The 17,966-nt window shown below is 47.9% G+C and overlaps 2 protein-coding genes across 6 annotated transcripts in view; both read right to left on the bottom strand.

Moving 5' to 3' along the window:
* Positions 1–1,715: 1,715 nt before the first annotated feature.
* LOC103596697 lies at positions 1,716–2,503 on the bottom strand. Its single transcript, XM_008580390.1, is given in 6 exon segments — positions 1,716–1,724; positions 1,811–1,916; positions 1,968–2,095; positions 2,097–2,156; positions 2,158–2,199; positions 2,489–2,503. Coding segments are annotated over 6 exon segments (360 nt in total).
* Positions 2,504–14,096: 11,593 nt separating this feature from the next.
* MAG (myelin associated glycoprotein) overlaps positions 14,097–17,966 on the bottom strand; it is a 16,418-nt gene continuing 12,548 nt past the window's right edge. For 3 of the 5 annotated variants that reach the window (XM_008580380.1, XM_008580382.1, XM_008580381.1), the window contains 4 exons: positions 16,981–17,268; positions 16,522–16,654; positions 15,654–15,753; positions 14,097–14,632 (listed from right to left, as the gene is read on the bottom strand). In XM_008580380.1, coding sequence (XP_008578602.1) covers positions 14,468–14,632; positions 15,654–15,753; positions 16,522–16,654; positions 16,981–17,268 — 686 coding nt within the window. In that variant the 3' untranslated portion in view covers positions 14,097–14,467. The remainder of the gene's footprint in view (positions 14,633–15,653; positions 15,754–16,521; positions 16,655–16,980; positions 17,269–17,966) is intronic. The other 2 variants (XM_008580383.1, XM_008580384.1) reach the window with 1 other exon arrangement.

Genomic DNA, 17,966 nt, shown 5'->3' with positions numbered 1-17,966 from the left:
GGTGTCGTTTCTAGGAGGGAGCCGGAGATGGGAAGAGTTTGTCTTTGAGCATCTGGTTGCTTACATCTTCCAGATGGCTTTCTTGCCCACTCACTGAACTCTGACCCCTTTTCCCTGATCCCCAGAGGACTACGTCTGGTTGCATCGTGGAGATGTAGCATTCAGGAGCCTTTTCTGGGTATGACGTTGCCTCTCCTTCATCCTGAAAGCCCCATAGGGCAGCATCTCTCTTTTTCCTTTCCTTCCTTCCATCCATCCATTTATGCATCTATAATTTTTTAAATTTCCCACGCAGCTCTCAGGCTTTGAGTGGCATCAGACCACTGATCACCTCAAATGCCAGACGCTGGGTAACTTGGAGCTCTCCCTGGGGATACTAATGACTAATGAAGGACTTTACACAGGGAAGAGACATGGTCAAATCTTGCACCTCAAATGCCAGACAATGGGTAACTTGGAGCTCTCCCTGGGGATACTAATGACTAATGAAGGACTTTACACAGGGAAGAGACATGGTCAAATCTTGCACCTCAAATGCCAGACAATGGGTAACTTGGAGCTCTCCCTGGGGATACTAATGACTAATGAAGGACTTTACACAGGGAAGAGACATAGTCAAACCTTGATTTGAAAGACCCCAAAAAAGTAATTCTAAAACCAGTCATGAAGTATGATGCCAGGAGAGCATTTAGAAGGGTCTAGAAGGTCTTAGGAGAATGTGGTCCCACTTAGGTGCCCCAAGGGCCTGGGTAGGACACACAAATCAATCAAATGGGGACAAAGGTTATGTTTTGTCTAAAGGTGGTGGCCATCACAGTTCCAGCCAATTGTTGCCAAGCAGAAACATGGGCTCAACATTGTCTGATCTTCCACTGTTTTAAGAGAAGTAAGAAGCCAGATTTTCGTATGAAAGGTCCTGCTCAAAAAAAAAAAAAAAAAAAATACACAGTGCTGGTCAAACATAACTATTGTGGGCTGGAGGCAGCCCAAGGACTGCCAATTTGCAACCACTGCCCATCTGTGTGTGTGTGTGTGTGTGTGTGTGTGTGTGTGTGTGCAGTGAGCTTGACCTCCACCACCCTAGACATTTATATGGAGTTACATTTACATAGAGTTAAATTTAAGTCCCAATTTACATAGCTGTGACCTCCATGCTGGTCCCCGGGGAGCCAGCAGGATATGCCAATAGAGTGTGTCTCCGGTCTCATTACAGACCTGAGCCCCTCCCACCCACCCTGAAACATTCCCATGCATCAACACCTCCCTCTCTGGCTGTTTATCTTCTCAGGCTGTATGGCTCATGCCAAGGGCTGGTGGGCATCCAGTACCAGGTGTAGGGAAAGCTAAGCTGCTTGCCGAAAGCAGGAAGGGGGTGCTGTCCCCAGGCATAGGGGCTGGGCAGGCCAGGCCTGGGCATGGAGCCAGGATGAGGGTCTGAAGCTGGGGCAGATTCTCCAGGCAGAGCTGACATCAGCTTTGCAGATGGTAATAGTTGTTAACAGTGTTACACACAGAAAGTCTTCAAGGTCACATCTACCTAAGAAAAGCTGGGCTAAATGCAAGAGTTTTTACTGCGGGACTTTCAAACCTTTTAATAAGCTGTATATACATCATAAATCTTCTAACATGGGGGCTAGGGTACAGTACATTTCCCATACTTCTTTAGTCATGGGATCTATTTTACATTTTCCACAAGAAATATGCAGGGTTGTAGGTTAAGTGTTCTGAGGGACACAGTTTGAGGTCTCCTTAGGGTTTCTACATGGGCTGGGGCAAGTACTAGATTCCATTTCCTGAGGCAAAGACTAGCCTCCAGTTGATTGTGCCCCCTCTGCCAGCATCCACCAGCCACACCCTCACCAGGACCTGGCTTGCAAACCCCAGCATGAGTGGGAGAGGGAGACTGCCAGAGCGGGCTGCATGCTTACAGCCAAGCTTCCCAAGGAGCTCTAGGCAGTCTCTGGAGCCTAAGAAGTGGGGCTCCAGGCCTGGGAATTGGAAGACTAAGGAGGCAGAGTGGAATATGGAGGCTAGGGGTGACAGTCATTAGGCACAAAGGCTCAGGGTAAGGCCATGCTCTCCAGACCTGTGGCTTGCTCAATACAGGCCTGTTTCGGGCCTTGCAGGACCTTGGAGTCAGTCTCCCTGACTCCATCCTTCTCTCCTGGGCATCCAGTGATCTGTCTTACTCTCAGAAGACTCACCAAGCCCGGCAAGGGGGGATGCTCAAAGGCAGGGGTCTGTCTACAACTGTAGCACAGGGAAAAGAGAGAAAAGGAGGTCCCCTCTGTGTTCCCAGCCCTGGGAGTTGTGACAGCACATAGCAGCTAATCCATACTTGCTTGCTGAATGCAAAAAAAGAACAAAATGGGATTTTTTTACCTGTTTCCTTGTGTCTTCCCTCTTCGGGGACCCTGGCAGCATCTGAGAGTGAAAGGGGAAGCACAGTGAAGTCTCCAGTAACCGATTTCACCCTCCTTGGCCACACCCCCTGCTTCTCCATGGTTCTGAGGGTGATCAAGAGGCACATGGTCTGGAGAGTGGGGAAGGGGGACAATGGAGGGGATGTGGGCTTGGAGTCAGATTGGAAGGGACACTGGAGTATCTGTGGTCAGTTCTTTGTTTCAGCGTATGAATTTTCTATATCAGATCAGTTTCAGAACAGGCTTCTCCACAACTTCTCCTCTACCCCGCTCTCAGAAAATGTTAATGACTCAACCCAAGCAAATTAGAACTGCCAGCCTGCTGAAAAATGCATAGGCCAAGTTGAAAGTATTCATAATTTACTGACACCATCTAGTTATTATCGTTTTCACTACTTTCTCTCACAGGCATGAATGGTGAAGAATCTGACCACTTACACTGATGGCAGACCCCAAGGGCTGAGGAAAGAGTACACAGATATTAGGAAGGAAAAACATACCTTGTGCAAAGTGGTATTGCATGGGAAAGCCTTGAGACTGATACCTCACCACTTTTATCAGTCTTCTAGTTAGTGAGTGTCTCAGAAGCAGCACCAGACAGCAGTCAAAGCCATGTAAATCCTACAGATGATGAGGAAAGCTTCTAAGAAGTCTTTACTCTGACACCACCACACTCTGGGGGCAGCTGGCCCACAGGGAAACAGATAGAGTGAAGAATAAATTTTTCAAAAAGCAGTAATACACTGGGAAGATAAAGTAGATGTACTTTTCCCTATTTCTTCTTCTAATTACAACTAAAAATCCTGGACATTATAAAACAAGCATAAGAAGACTCTTAAAGGTGGAGGAAAGGCAGACTGGTTAGGGACCTTGGGACCCAAAGAATGATATGGTGGTGAATTTCCTGGGTTTTCTCTTTGCTTCATATATCCCAGACTGGATACTGGAGAAGCCAACAACTAGAAAGAGACAAAAATATTCCAGCAACTTTCACCACTACTCAGCAGCAGCACCCCTACCCTCCATCCACACACAGTGTCAGTGGAAACCATGTGGGGAGCAGTAACGAGGTACCCCCATCCCAGTTAGAGTGATATTAGTGGCTACCTAGTGGGGAACCTGAACTCCCACCTCTGCCCAGCAGTAACAAAGAGTTCTTATCCTACAACTGTCCAAAGAGGCTGAGCAGAGAACCTGGACTTATACCCCCATCTGAAAGTAATGAGGCAGTACCTCTCACCCCACTTCACTTCACTGGAGTAGTGTCAGGTTTTTTTAATTTTATTTAAATAAAATCCAGAGTCTTCTAACATAATACCCAAAATGTCCAGGTTTCGAATGAAAATCACTTATGCTAAAAACCAGGAATTTGTCAAATTGAATGAGAAAAAGTAATCAACAGACACAAACACCAAGGTGACACAGACACTAGAATTATCTGACAAAGATTCTAAAGCAGCCATTGTAAATATGCTTTGATGAGCAATTATAAAAACACTTGGAAAAAATGGAAAAACAGAACATCTCAGAAAAGAAATAGAAAATATAAAGAAGAAACGAATGGAAATTTGAGAATTAAAAAATGCAATAACTGGACTGGCCGCTCACTGGCTGAGCGAGGTGCGGGTGCAACACCGAGGGTTGCAATCCCGTTGCCGGTCCCGGTCCAGTACAGGCGCGACACTGAGGGTTGCGATCCATTGCCAGTCATGAAAAAAGACAAAAAGGAAAAAAAAAATGCAATAACTGAAATAAAATCTTAATGGATGAGCTAAACAGAAGAATGCAAGTATAGAAGAAAGAATCAGTGAAATGGAACATGGAATAATAGAAATTACCCATTCTGAACAACAGAGAGGAAATATACTGAAAAAAATGAACAGAGACTCAAAACCATGTGTAACTATAATAAAAGATCTAATTTTCATGTCATTAATGTCTCAGAAGGAGAGGAAAAGAGGGTGGGGCTAATAAAGTAGTTGAAGAAATAGTGGCTGCAAATTTTCTTAATTTAACAACACACACACACACACACACACACACACACACATATCTACCTACATATTCAAGAAGCTGAGTGAACCCCATACAGGATAAATCCAAAGAAATCCATGCCAAGTTACATCATAGTCAAACTTCTGAAAACTAAAGACAAAGAAAAAATGAAAGCAACCACTGAGAAATAACACATTACCTACAGAGAGAAAACCATTTAAATGACAATGAATTTCTCATCAGAAACCATGGACGCCATCAGGAGGCGACACAGTATTTTTCAGGTGCTGAAAGGAAAGAACCATCAGCCTAAAATCCTTTTTATCTAGTGAAAATATCCTTCAGGAGTGAAGGGGAAATAAAGACATTCTCAGATGAAGGAAAACTAAGAGAATTTTTATCCAACAGAGACTTACCCTAAAAGAAGAGCTAAAGGGAATTTTATAAATATACAGAAAATGATTATTTTAAAGGAATCTTGGAACATCAGGAAGGAAGAAAGAACTCTGAAAGAGCAAACCTACAGGTAAATACAATAGACTTTTCTTCTTCTCTTGAATTTTATAAATTATGTTTGACAGTCAAAGCAAAAACTATGACACTGTCCTAATTCTGTTCTTAATGTTTGTAGAGGAAATATTTAAGGCAATTATAGTATAAATGGTAGAGGATAAAGAGATTTAAAGAGAGGTAAGGTTTCTATACTTCACTTGAACTGTTAAAATGATAAAGCCAGTAGACTTTGATAAGTTATGTATAATGTAATACCTAGAGAAACCAGTAAAAAAGCTATACAAAGATATACTCAAAAACACTATAGATAAATCAAAATGTAATTCTAAAAATCTGTTCAAGGAACAAACAGAAGTGTAGGAAAAAGAAAATGTAAATTAAAATCAGAGAGAATAAAGAGAAAAAAAAAAGAAATGGCAGACTTAAGCCTTAGCATGTAAGTAATTACATTATATATAAACAGTCTAAATACACAAATTTAAAGACAGATTGACAGAGTAGATAAAAAAACATGACCCAACTATATGCTGTCTATAAGAAAATAACTTTAAATATAGTGATATAGGTAAGTTGAAAGTAAAATAACGGAAAAGGATATACCATGTAAACATTAGTCAAAAGAAAGTAGAAGTGCCTATATTAGTTACAGATAAAGTAGAATTAAAGCAAAGAAAGGCCAGAGAGTGACATTATGTAATGTGGAAAGGGTCAATTTACCAAGAAGACATAACAGTCCTAATTATGTATGAACCAAACAACAGAGCTACAAAATATGTGAAGCAAAAACCAATAGAAATTAGAACTAGACAAATTCACATTTTTAGTTAGAAATTTCAACATCCCTCTCTCAACAACTGAAATAACAACTAGGCAGAAAATTAGCAAGTTTATATAAGACCTCAAAAACACCATCAATCAACAGGATCTAATTGACATTTTATTATACACATAATACACACTTTAAAAAACACCTATAGAACATATACCAATCTAAACCACATGCAGGGACATAAAACAAGCTTCAAAAAATTTGAAATAATCAAAATCATACAGAGTATGTTCTCTAACCGCAATGGAATCAAGCTAGATATCAATAAAAAAAAGATAACAGAAAAATCTTCAAATAGTTGGAAACTAAACAACATGTTTATAAGTAATCCATGGGTCAAAGAGGAAGTCTCAAGGGAAATTTAAAAATACATTGAACTAAATGAAAATGAAAATAGAACTTCTCAGATTTTGTGGAGCACAACTAAAGCATGAGAGGGAAATTTATAGCCCTGCATGTGGCTTACCTTGATATATGCTCCATAGGTGTTTAAAATTTACAATGGTCCCCCCCCAAAATACTTAGATGTAAATCTAACAAAACATATATAAGACGTGCACATTGAAACCTACAAAACACTGCTGACAAAACTCAGAGAAGACCTAAATAAGAAACATACCATACTCATGGACTGGAAGACAAAACATAGTAAAGATGTCAATTCTCCCCAAATGGATACATGTGGAGATTTGATGCAATTACTATCAAAATCCTAGCAAGATTTTTTATAGATATAGATAAGATTATTCTAAAATTTACATGGAAAGACAAAAGTAGAATAGAAAACATTTCTGAAAAAGAAGAATAAAAGGGAGAGGAATGACTCTGATTTTTTTATAAAGTAATATACAGGGCTTGCCAGTTAGCTCAGTTGGTTAGAGCGTGGTGTTATAACACCAAGGTCAAGGGTTTGGATCCCATACCGACCAGCTGCCAAAAATAAATAAATAAATAAACTAATATATAGTAATCAAAATTGTGTAGTATTGGTGAAGATGAAGACACATAGGTTAATTGAACAGACTAGAAACCCAGAAAGAGCCCCACAGAATTTGTAGTTCCATGACTGATTTTTTTTTTCCTTTTTGTCTTTTTTACTGACCGGTAACGGGATCGCAACCCTCGGTGTTGTGCCGGCACCGCGCTCAGCCAGTGAGCTGGAACCGGTCTCCACATGGGATCCAAACCCTCTGTGGGAGCGCCGCCGCACTCCCAAGCGGTGCACTCTCCAGTGCGCCACCAGGCCGGCCCCCATGACTGATTTTTTTTTTTTTCCTTTTTCCGTGTCCGGCAACGGATCGCAACCCTCAGTGTTGCCCCCCGCACTCTCCAGTGTGCCACCAGGCCGGCCCCCATGACTGATTTTTTTTTTTTTCCTTTTTCCGTGTCTGGCAACGGATCGCAACCCTCAGTGTCGCCCCCGCACCGGACCGGGACCGGCAACGGGATCGCAGCCCTCGGTGTTGCTCCCGCGCCTCGCTCAGCCAGTGAGCGGGAACCGGTCTGCATGTGGGATCCGAACCCTCGAACCCTCAGCGGGAGTGACGCCGGGCTTCCCAAGCAGCGCACTATAGCAGTGCGCCACCGGGCTGGCCTAAAGACATTATTTTCATGGACAAAGTTCAAAGTCATAGTCTGCTAACACTACAAGGGTTCCACTAACACGTTACTCTTAAAGGAGCTCTGATATTCTCACTAAAGAGCCCAGAGCACATAAGCAACTCATTTCTCTTCATCAAAATGCCAGCCTGCTGTCTTTATGGTGGAAATAGCTCTCTATTAATTAATCTATTATATGCGATCTTCTAATGATCAAAAATTCCCTTAGGATGGAGAACAAAGAAAAGTTTTTTCAACAAATAGTGGTAGAGCAATTGGATATATGTAGGCAAAGACATGAACCTCAACCTAAACCTGATACCTTATGCAAAAATTAATTCAAAGTAGATCATAGATTTACACATAAAACATTACTATAAAACTTTCAGAAGGTAGCATAGGAGAAAATCTTTGGGACCTAGGGCTCGATGAAATGTTCTTAGATATGACACCAACAGCATGATCCCTAAAAATCAATAACTTGGACTTCATCAAAATTAAAATTTTTTTACTCTGAAAGACCCTGTTAAGAGAATGAAAAGACAAATTACAGACTGGGAGAAAATATTTGCAAACCACATATCTGACAAAGGATTTACATCTATAATGAATATATACAGAACTCTCAAAATTCAACATAAACTCAACAACAACGAAAAATCCAATTAGAAGATGGGCAAAAGACATGAAGAGACATTTCCCGGAAGAGGATATGCAGATGGCAAATACGCACATGATGAAAAGATGTTTCACATCACTAGCCATTAGTGACATGCAAATTAAGACTGTAAAACATATCACTACACACCTATTAGAACAGCTAAAATAAAAAATAATGACACTACCAAATGCTGGTGAGGATGCAGTGAACCTGGATCAGTCATGCTTTGCTGGTGTGAATGGAAAATGATACAGCCTCTCTGCAAAACAGTTTGTCCGTTTCTTGAAAAACGAAACAAAATATATACCTATCATGTAATCCAGCAATTGCACTTCTGGACATTTTAGTCCCAAGAAATGAAAATTTATGTTTACACAAAAACCTGTACACAACTATTCACAGCAGCTTTATTTCTAATAGTCAAAAACTGGAAACAACCAACATGAGTGGTTAAGCAAATTATGATATATCCACGCCATGGAGTCCTACGCAGCAATAAAAAGGAACGAGGTACTGATACAGGCAACAACTTGGGTGATTCTGAAGAGCATTATATTAAGTGATAAAAGCCAATCTCAAAAAGTCACATGCTGTGTCACATTCTTGAAATGACAAAATCATGGAGATGGAGAACAGATTACTGGTTGTAGGGGTTGGGGAAGGTGGGGGAAGGGGAGTGGGTGTGACAGTAAAGGGAGTAGCACAGGGAGGTCTCCGTGGCAATGGAATAGCTCTGTATGTGGATTGCCATGGTGGTTATAGACATCTAGACATGGGACAAAATGACACAGAACTGCACACACACATCATACGTCAAAGTCCTGGTTTTGATCTGTACTATAGTTATGTAAGAAGTAACCATCGGGAGAAACTAAGCGAAGAGCACACCAGACCTCTCTGTTCTATCTTTGCAACTTCCTGTGAATTTATAATTATTTCAAAATAAAAAGTTTTTAAAAATCCAGCGATCTCAGTAGAGGACTCCAGGCCACGGGACTGGTTCCCAAAAGTCTCTGGTAGGGGCCCGTGGGGACTTGAATCCCTGCTCATCACCTGGGAGTCTCTGAGCCCTTTTCCAGCCACAGCGCCAGGCATTGCTCATAGTCTTGTAACAGAAGGAGACGGAGCAACGGCTTCCTGGACATGACTTGATTTCCGGAGGCAAAGGGCTCTGTGGACAAGGCAAGGGTGGGGGAGCAGGACTCCTGGGAACAGTAGCTTTGGTGCCTTCACTCTTCCATCTTTCCCTCCAAAGAGGTTTCAGTTTTGGGTGACTTCATTGTCACCTCCTCACCAGGGAAGCAGTGAGGCCAGGCAACTAAAGGGGCCCTGTGATCCCTGGGCTGCCACTCCCTGCTGGCTGTACGCCCCTGCCCCCTGACCAGGACTGTAAGATGGGGATGATAGTGCCTTCCTCACGGGGTTAGTGAGATCACATGCATGACCCCCTCAGCAGCACACGCAGCTCATGACAAGCATGCAGTAAATAGACCTGGGCTCGAATCCCAGTTGTCACTTGTCAGCCCAGGACTGTAAGATGGGGATGATAGTGCCTTCCTCACGGGGTTAGTGAGATCACATGCATGACCCCCTCAGCAGCACATGCAGCTCATGACAAGCATGCAGTAAATAGACCTGGGCTCGAATCCCAGTTGTCACTTGTCAGCTGTGACACGCCCTCAGTTTCCCCTCTAAGGGTGATAAGGAGATTGGTGTTGCCGACTTCACAAGGGTGCTGGGAGAGATCCGTGAGCATGTGAAGCACTTTGCACAGTGGCTGTCATGGAATGAGCACTCCCAAGAGTGGGGTGTTCTTATTACAGACATTGTCACTTACTCTGCTGACCAGCACTCTGCAGTGACATTGGTTCACACACCTCCGGCTGCTCAGCTCTTTCATGAGCCTGACAGACAGGCCCTTTGAGACCAATATGTTGTTTCCCTCCCACTCCCCAGAGAAATATTCCTGGCAGACCGAGCTTTGGGGCAGGAAAGGGTCTTCTGCTTGGCTGCTGCCCTGCCTTTGAGGCGAGCTTGTCACCTCCTATTGAGAATGAGGAGGGTGGAGATAGAAGGAGGCTTGGCTCCTCCTGAGCAGTGGGGGGAGTCCCCAGCCCTGGGGCGGTGAGCAGGGAGGAGGCTTTGCAGTAGCCAGCACCGGCCTGCAGCCCTTCCATTGATGAAGACAATGGAGCTGCCCGCTCCAGGCATGGTCTTAGGGACAGGGTGAGGGATGAGCCGGGGACAGACAGGTCATCTCTGCCAGGAGCGACTGAAATGAGAAGGTTGGCAAGAGGGAAGGGACAAAGAGACCTGCCTTATCATCACGGTCTGGTGCCTGGATGTCCTTCCTCTTGCATGAGGTGGCTCATCCCTCCCGGCATCTGAGACCATGACATCTGCTCGCCTCTCTTTCAGCCCAACCAGACCTCATCTCCCACTTCTGTCCCTATCTCTCTGAGTCAACAGGTGTGAGTCACTGTGTCATGGGTCCTAACTCTACCTCAGTGTGGCGTTTTTCAAGGGAGGGGTGCCATCTGCCTTTCCTGTCCCTCTGGGCCTGAACACAGCCAGAGTAGATCACTCCCATGTTCTGTTCCTTCCGCTTTCTTCAGCATCTAAGGAAGCAGCCAGAGTTGTCTTTGACTCCTCTCTTTCCCTCACCTCCAGCATTAGTGAGACCCATCAATTCCTCCTCCAAAGTACGTCCCGCCCTGCCCCTCTGCACCTCCATGCCCTCTCTCTTAGACAACCGCCAGCCTTCAAGCCCTCTTCCTGCTTTACTGCTCACCTGTGCTCACGACGCACACAGCTGCCCTGTGAAACCCCAAGCCCCTCCATAACACTCCTCTGAATATAATTCCCCAGTGGCTTCCTATTCACTCAGAGTAAAAGCCCGATCCTGCCCGTGGCCTAGAAGGCCTTCTGGAATGGGTCTCCCCTGGTGACCACTCCGGCTCCCTCATTCCTCCTGGGCATGCTGGGTTCCTTCGGCTTCCATGAGCATAATAAGTATATTCTGGCCTTGGGTCTTTGCACCTGATTTTGGCTTTCCCAGGACCCACATTCCCCAGAAACCCACAGAGCTCCCTCCTTCACTTCTGTGGTCTCTGCTCAGATGACCTCTCTTTCTAACACAGCAGGCTTGCTCAGCACGTGCTGATCTCTGTCTTGCTTAGGGTTCCTTCTTAGCTTGCTCACTGTCTGACCTACAGGACTGTCATCCGTCTCTTCCGCAGAATGTCAGTTCCAGGAAGTCAGAGAGTGGTTCTTCTGGGCACAGCTGTACCCCGAGGACCCAGCATAGTCCTGGCACACAGAGATGCTCAATAAACAGACAGCCTGATCCTGAATTCATGTCCTACTTGTGTGTCATCACTGAGTGTTAGTCACTCCTAATGGAGTTCAAACTACCTCCCAGACTTTAGAGATTTGCCTACAGCCTTTAGGACTTTTGCCTGGTCCGTAAACCACCTAAAACATTTTTATATAATACTCTATTTTAAGTCAATTCTCTTGATTGATTTAAAACACTTTTTAAACTTAGCCTCATCCTAAGCTTTTATAAAAAAAAAAAAATGCCTGTTTGGTATAGCGGTTTCCTTTTGTTCTGGCACATACTGAATGAAACAGAAAGAGTAACGTTAAAGTTGTTCCACGCCCCTCCTGCGATCATCTCGCCCACCAGCATGGCATTCGGGCTGCGCTTGGGAAGCACAGGGTTACTCCCCGTCGTCGTTTATTGACACTGCTCTGCATGCCTGTTTGGTATAACGGTTTCCTTTTGTTCTGGCACATACTGAATGAAACAGAAAGAGTAACGTTAAAGTTGTTCCACGCCCCTCCTGCGATCATTTCGCCCACCAGCATGGCGTTCGGGCTGCGCTTGGGAAGCACAGGGTTACTCCCCGTCGTCGTTTATTGACACTGCTCTGCCTCAGGGCAAAGTCTTCAGCAGAATTCCTACCAGGCCAGACCCACTGGAGCCAGGGTCTGTTGTCAGGACATGGGTGTGTAAGGGTGGGGCCCATGAGCGTGTGTGCAGGAGATCTGGAAGAAACTTCCATTCTGGCCGTCGACAGGCCCTTACCTATTCTCTGCCTCATGTCACACCACCCTTCCAGCCTCTCTGTCCTTGCTTAAGCTCCTGAAATTTCACTAAACATGTTCCCACTTGGGGCTTTCACATCTGCATGACTTTCCTTCCATAGGGAAGCCTCCCCTGACCCCTGAGACCGTAAGTGACACTTAGATTCTGTGCTCTGAAAGCCCTGAGCTTCTCTGTGGAGAGCAGGTGTTTAAGTTGCAGTTTGGCATCACATGCAAGATTGTTTCATGGCCTTCTCCCTACAAGACTGCAAGCTCTGTGAGGAAGGGCAAACAGTTGACCAGGCTTGGGCAGGACCCATGGAGGTCCCTTCCCCATGGCTCACAGCCCCAGCCACCACAGCCTCTCTTCCTTTCTCCAGCATGTGGACTTTCCATTCCAGCTCAAGTGGTCTCATCACCTTGCTCTCCCAACATGGTTTGTTTATTCCTGCCTCTATGGCTTTACTTTGGTCTCTGTCTTGTATCCTCTGCTTTCTTCAAAAACCAGGGGAGAACAGTCATCTTAGGAAACCCTGCCCTAACTGCCTGCAGACCCACCGCTTTATCCCTACTGCTCCCTGAGAACCTGCAGGGCCCTGTGCATGGCTGTTGGGTCTTACCAGTCTGGTAGTGCAGCACAGTAGTCAGAGCGTGGCCTCTGGAGCCAGGAGTCGAGGCTCAAATCTGCAATCCACCATTACCAGCTGGGGGACCTCAAGGAAGTGACTTAAAACCTCTCTGTGCCTCACAAACTCCAGGTTGTCAAATGTCAGTGTGCACCACAATCACCTGGAGCGCAAAACACAGATGACTGGGCCCCACCCAGAGTTTTCGACTCCTGCAGTCTTGGGTGGGACCTGAGAATTTGCCTTTCTAACAAGTTCCCAGGTAATGCTGCTGCTGCTGGCTAGGGACCATATTTTGAGAACCATTGTCATAGTTGCTAGGGAAGGTAAATGGAGATTAATCCACGTAAATTGAGTAGAATCGTGTGGCATGTAGTAAGAGCCAACAAATGTTAGTTATTAATATCATTTGTATCAAAGAGTCTAGCCATCTTTAAATTCCTGACAAGTATTATAGAAAAAGTGCATTTCTTTTTTTTTTTCTTTTTTTTCTTTTTTGTCTTTTTTCGTGTCTGGCAACGGATCGCAACCCTCGGTGTCGCGCCCGCACCTNCTTTTTTTTCTTTTTTGTCTTTTTTCGTGTCTGGCAACGGATCACAACCCTCGGTGTCGCGCCCGCACCTCGCTCAGCCAGTGAGCGGGAACCGGAGTCCAAGGTCTGGCCTCACCATTTCCTAGCTCTGGGACCCTGGGAAAATCACCTAGTTTCTCTGAGGCCCACTATTCTTATCTTCATAGGGTTGTCCTGGGGATCCCTACTCAGGATAGCCTGAGCTTCCTCAAGAGGCTCGGTACACAGCTGGTGCCCAATTGACATTTCTTGAACCACATATAGTGACATTTGACAGGCTGAAGCTGCAGAGTGCAGCATGAATGGGAGGGATGGTGCCAAACCAACACAGACTCAAGACACCTAGATCTGGGGTTCCCACCCCTGGCCTGCAGGGACTAGAAGGCAATGTCAGTGAGTGAGCCAGCCAGGTATGGGACAACAGGACATGGTGGGGACTGTGGCAGACGGAGAGCCCATGCCCTTCGGAAGGGGCAGCCACCTCCCTTCCATCAAGTCATGGCCATGTGCCAGTGTGAGCCCAGTGCTGTCAGTTGATCTCATAGCAGCGGAAGCAGGAATGAGGTTGTTATGTGAAGTCACCCAGAAGTCAAACCAGACCCAGCCCACAGCACCAGCTGGGAGCAATTTAATGGCAGTTGGCCCAGGCTCAAGGCTAGAATCCCTGGGTCCTTGCCCTCCCCCCGAAGACCCAATAGAGGGCAAGAAGAAACTCTGTGATCATTCTGTAGACAGTGGGATGGCAGGCTCCCCAAGCACAGGTCAGAAATCATCAGGATCTACACTGGTATTTGGCTTTGAGACATTTATTTCATGTCCCTTTTGTATAGGTCCTGGGGCCAGGTGGGGGATGGGCAGGTGGAGGGTGGGGAGACAAGGCAGGGGGTAGCAATAAATAACACGGACAGACAGAGCTCCCCTCCAGACAGATGAGGTTAAAGGAGGTTAGAGGGGAGTTGTAATGTGGGAATGGGGGTGCTGCAGGGAGGGAGCAGCTGAGAAGGAGGGGGAGGCCAGGCCCCCAGGACCTCACTGTCACGTGCCTCATCCACTTGCTGCCCCAACCCCGGCTACTTTGGGGAGGAAGGGAGCCCACAGCCAGTGGGGGCCCACAAGGGTCCCAGGGGCGGGGGTCGTCCACATGGGCTGCCCCCAGCCCCTTCACTTGACGCGGATTTCAGCATATTCAGCCAGCTCCTCCGTCAGGGTGTAGCTGTCCTTGGTGGGTCGTTTTCCCAGGTCCGAGTGGGAATAGCTCAGGTCCAGCTCTGGGGGCTCCCCCCGCAGGCCCAGCAGCCTCCTCTCAGATCCCAAGCGCCTCTCTCTCTATGAGGGGAAACAACCCATTAGCAGGGTCCTGTCCCCACCTTTTCCTGATGCAAAGGCTGGTGTGTTCACACCCCTATAGCTCCCAAGTTCAGTGCCAAAGCCCCGTGTGAACCTCCTTTCTCAAGGAACACCAGGCCAGCGAGCCCCATACTCTTCAAGTCATCCTCTGGGGCCTGTGCCAGTGCTGACACACCTACACACAATGACCTCCTCATTGCTGACCTTATAATTTACCTACAAAATTGATTTTTCCAGGAAGGCTTCTCCAACACAGGAATTTGGGCCATACAATTCAACTCATAAACACCTTCCCACATTAAAGCCACCAAATCAGGATCTCACTTTCCCAAATTTTTGGAAATGCCTGGCTCTGTAAATCCTTCCCCTATTTGGATCTGGCATGGTCTCCCTCCTCAGTCTGGGAGATCCTACAGATAGGACTTCGGCTTCCCAATCACGCTTTCCATCCCTGTTCCCCGCACATCCTGTCCCCGCCACGGGTATTTGGACACACACACAGGACGGTGGCCACAGACAGAAAGGAGCAGCAATGAGACAGAAGAGACAAGGCCAGGACTGCCGGGCAGGGCCAGACTTAACCAGAGACCATCTTGGAAGCCTGACAGGGACGCACATACATGCACACCAGCCTCAAGGCCCAACAAGGGCCCGGAGGCAGGCACACTGAGGCCCCTGGAACCTACCTCCTGGGGCGCTCAGTGACATTCCAGGGTAGAGACCTCTCTGGACTATTGGAGAAGGAAATGCAGTCACAGACACAGGCCGGGAGGATGAGGGCTGCCTTGGGCCCCACACCCCACAGCCCTTCACAGCCTCAGCCCAGGCAGCTGCTCCCCAGCCTCCAGGTCCAACCCAGGCCTCCACACTTCCTTCCTCTCCCCCTTAAGGCCTGGCCTCCCCCTCGGCCCCTTGGCCTCACGGGTCCTGCCCAGGCCCTCGGTGTCCCTGGCATCCAGGGTCCCCAGCTAGCCTGGAGCCATGGGGCTCTGGCCCTCACCTCGTACTTCTCCGGCGCCCCAGAGATGCGGAAGTCACTGCTGAACAAGACGGGGGGGTTGTCCCCTGCGGAGAAGCTGGGGCTCTCTGTCACGTTCTTTCTGCAGGGCAGGACACATCAGCCCCAGGGGGATTCCCAGGCCTCCCTCTCCCCTCCCTTCCTGCACCCCTGTCTACCTCACAGGTTGGCTCAGGAGACTGCGGAGTTGCCCTCACACATCTCTCTACGATGGGGCAAACAGCCTCTTCAAAACAACCAGCCTCTCTCTGTCCACCAGGGCCCGTCCCTCCCCTGCCGCTGCGGCTCCTATCCTGTACGAGGATGAGCCACCTGGCCTCTGGTCACTGCCACTTTCCAAGCCCCCAGTCTGGATTCTCTGGGTTCCCTCATATGCTCTGGGTCTGTCTGTCCCTCTTGCTGCCTAGATGTGGAGCAGGGAGATTAATTCACTTTCAGGACAGCTGATATGTATGTATGTGCTGCAAGGAAAAAAAATAACAGCAGCTCAGTTGCGCCAGGTGGGTGTGGTTTGGGGCTGGGGAGTATTTTTGTTGCCACAGGTGTGTGTATTCTTTAGGGCTTCTGGAACCAACTAGGACTGATGCTGTGGCTGTAGCCAGGGGTACCTGGGCTTTCCCCATCATGCTGGAGTGTGTCGGGGACAGTTCCTGGGGACAGGGAGGCGACAGCGCAGAACGTAGGGTAACAGGTAATGAACGATTCGTGTAAAGCGCTCAGCCCAGCTACTGGCATGCCTCCGACCGACAGAGGCTCGAATTCACAGGAGCCCGCTCTCAGCTGTCCAGCTGAGCATTCCCCGAATAGAACCCGCTGTGCCCACACGCAGGGCTGCCCTCCAGGCACTCACTTTCTGCGTGTCTGGGTAATGTAGCAGACGATGGCAATTAGGATGGCAAAGGCAACCACAGCTCCTACCGGCCCGATCTTGGCCCACATCAGTCGGTCTGAGGACGGAGAAGACCCAGGCGCCCTCAGGGCTGCTGGTGGTAATGAGGACACCTGGGTTCTTAGGAGACATACTGGGGTGATAGTCAAAATATTTACACAGCTGGCACATCTTTGCACTGACTGACTAGCTGGAGGCTCCATTAGTTGCTAGAGGGCCAAGGGGAGGAGCTCATAAAGTGGGGGCAAACTCAGGGTGGCCGCGCCTCACCAGCCAGGGTGGGAATCCTCTACCGCTTTATCAATCTGCATAGCCTGACCCAGCTCAGTGGCTGATAGCCAGCCTCAGGGTGGGGGGAGCTTGGATCCCAGAGGAGCCCCCTCCCTCCTGTGGCTCCCATCCCTAGGCCACAGCACTCACGGGCTCCCTGGAAGGGCAGCTCCAGGCTCTTGGTGCCATAGAGGTTCCTCGCCAGACAGATGACCTGGGGTGGGGCCTGGGCCTGCCCCCGCAGCGTGAGAATGTTGGTGAGCAGGAGGCCACTGCGCTCTGAGTACACAAACTCCCGCTCGGTCTCGTTCACAGTCACATTGCGCGACGGCAGCTCGAAGGCCACAGATGGCTCCGGGTTGGATTTCACCACACACAGGCACTGCACCATGTCACGGGCCGCTGCACAGTGCGACTCCAGGAGGATGACAGGGGCGACTGCAGGGCCAAGGCCAAGACCAAGAGGGAGAGTGGGCTGGAGCCTGCCCAAGGCCGGCCTCAGGGGGACTCAGCTGAGGGCAAGGCCCGGGTGGCCAAGGGTGGGGGTGGTCGCTATGTGCAGGATCCCCAGTTTCTCCCACTTTCTTCTCTATCCTGACCGAGAAACACAGAATGCCTTGACTGCTCTGTGACCCAGAGAGCTGCAGGTTTCCCCGCCTTCAACATTCCCAGGCACTGATAAAGGTATCTAGGTTGTTGCCCAAAACACTGAAAGAAACTGGCCCCGGCCCTGAGACAAATTCCTTAAACCCTCATATAAACTCCTTACCCTGCCCCCCTTGCTGCAGACATACCCAGGTAGAACATCTTTTTCTCGCTGTCTGTCTGGAAGGTGCTGCAGCCCACTCTGTAAGTTCCCCTAATAAATGTTTTGGACTGATCACCCTGGCATTTAGTGCTTCTTTCTTTGGAATCCTGATGGCCCCATCTCAGCATGGTTTGGGGCACTCCCTTGTGGGAACTCCCTTGTCACTTTTGGGGTGACTCCAGCTGTGGGTTTGGTCTGGATGACTATGGTTCAGAGAGGAGCTGCATTTCTCCCTCTGCAGTATCTCTTGCACTCTCTAACTTTGTTCACCTTGTAAAACATAAATCAGATCATGGCACTCGCCACCCCCCCCCCCCCCCCCCCCCCC

The sequence above is a fragment of the Galeopterus variegatus genome, unplaced genomic scaffold (genome assembly GCF_000696425.1).
Source record: "Galeopterus variegatus unplaced genomic scaffold, G_variegatus-3.0.2 Scaffold2073, whole genome shotgun sequence".
In the NCBI taxonomy this organism is placed as follows: domain Eukaryota; kingdom Metazoa; phylum Chordata; class Mammalia; order Dermoptera; family Cynocephalidae; genus Galeopterus; species Galeopterus variegatus.
Note: the sequence above shows the minus strand (reverse complement) of the source record. Positions and strands in the feature narration are given on the sequence as shown.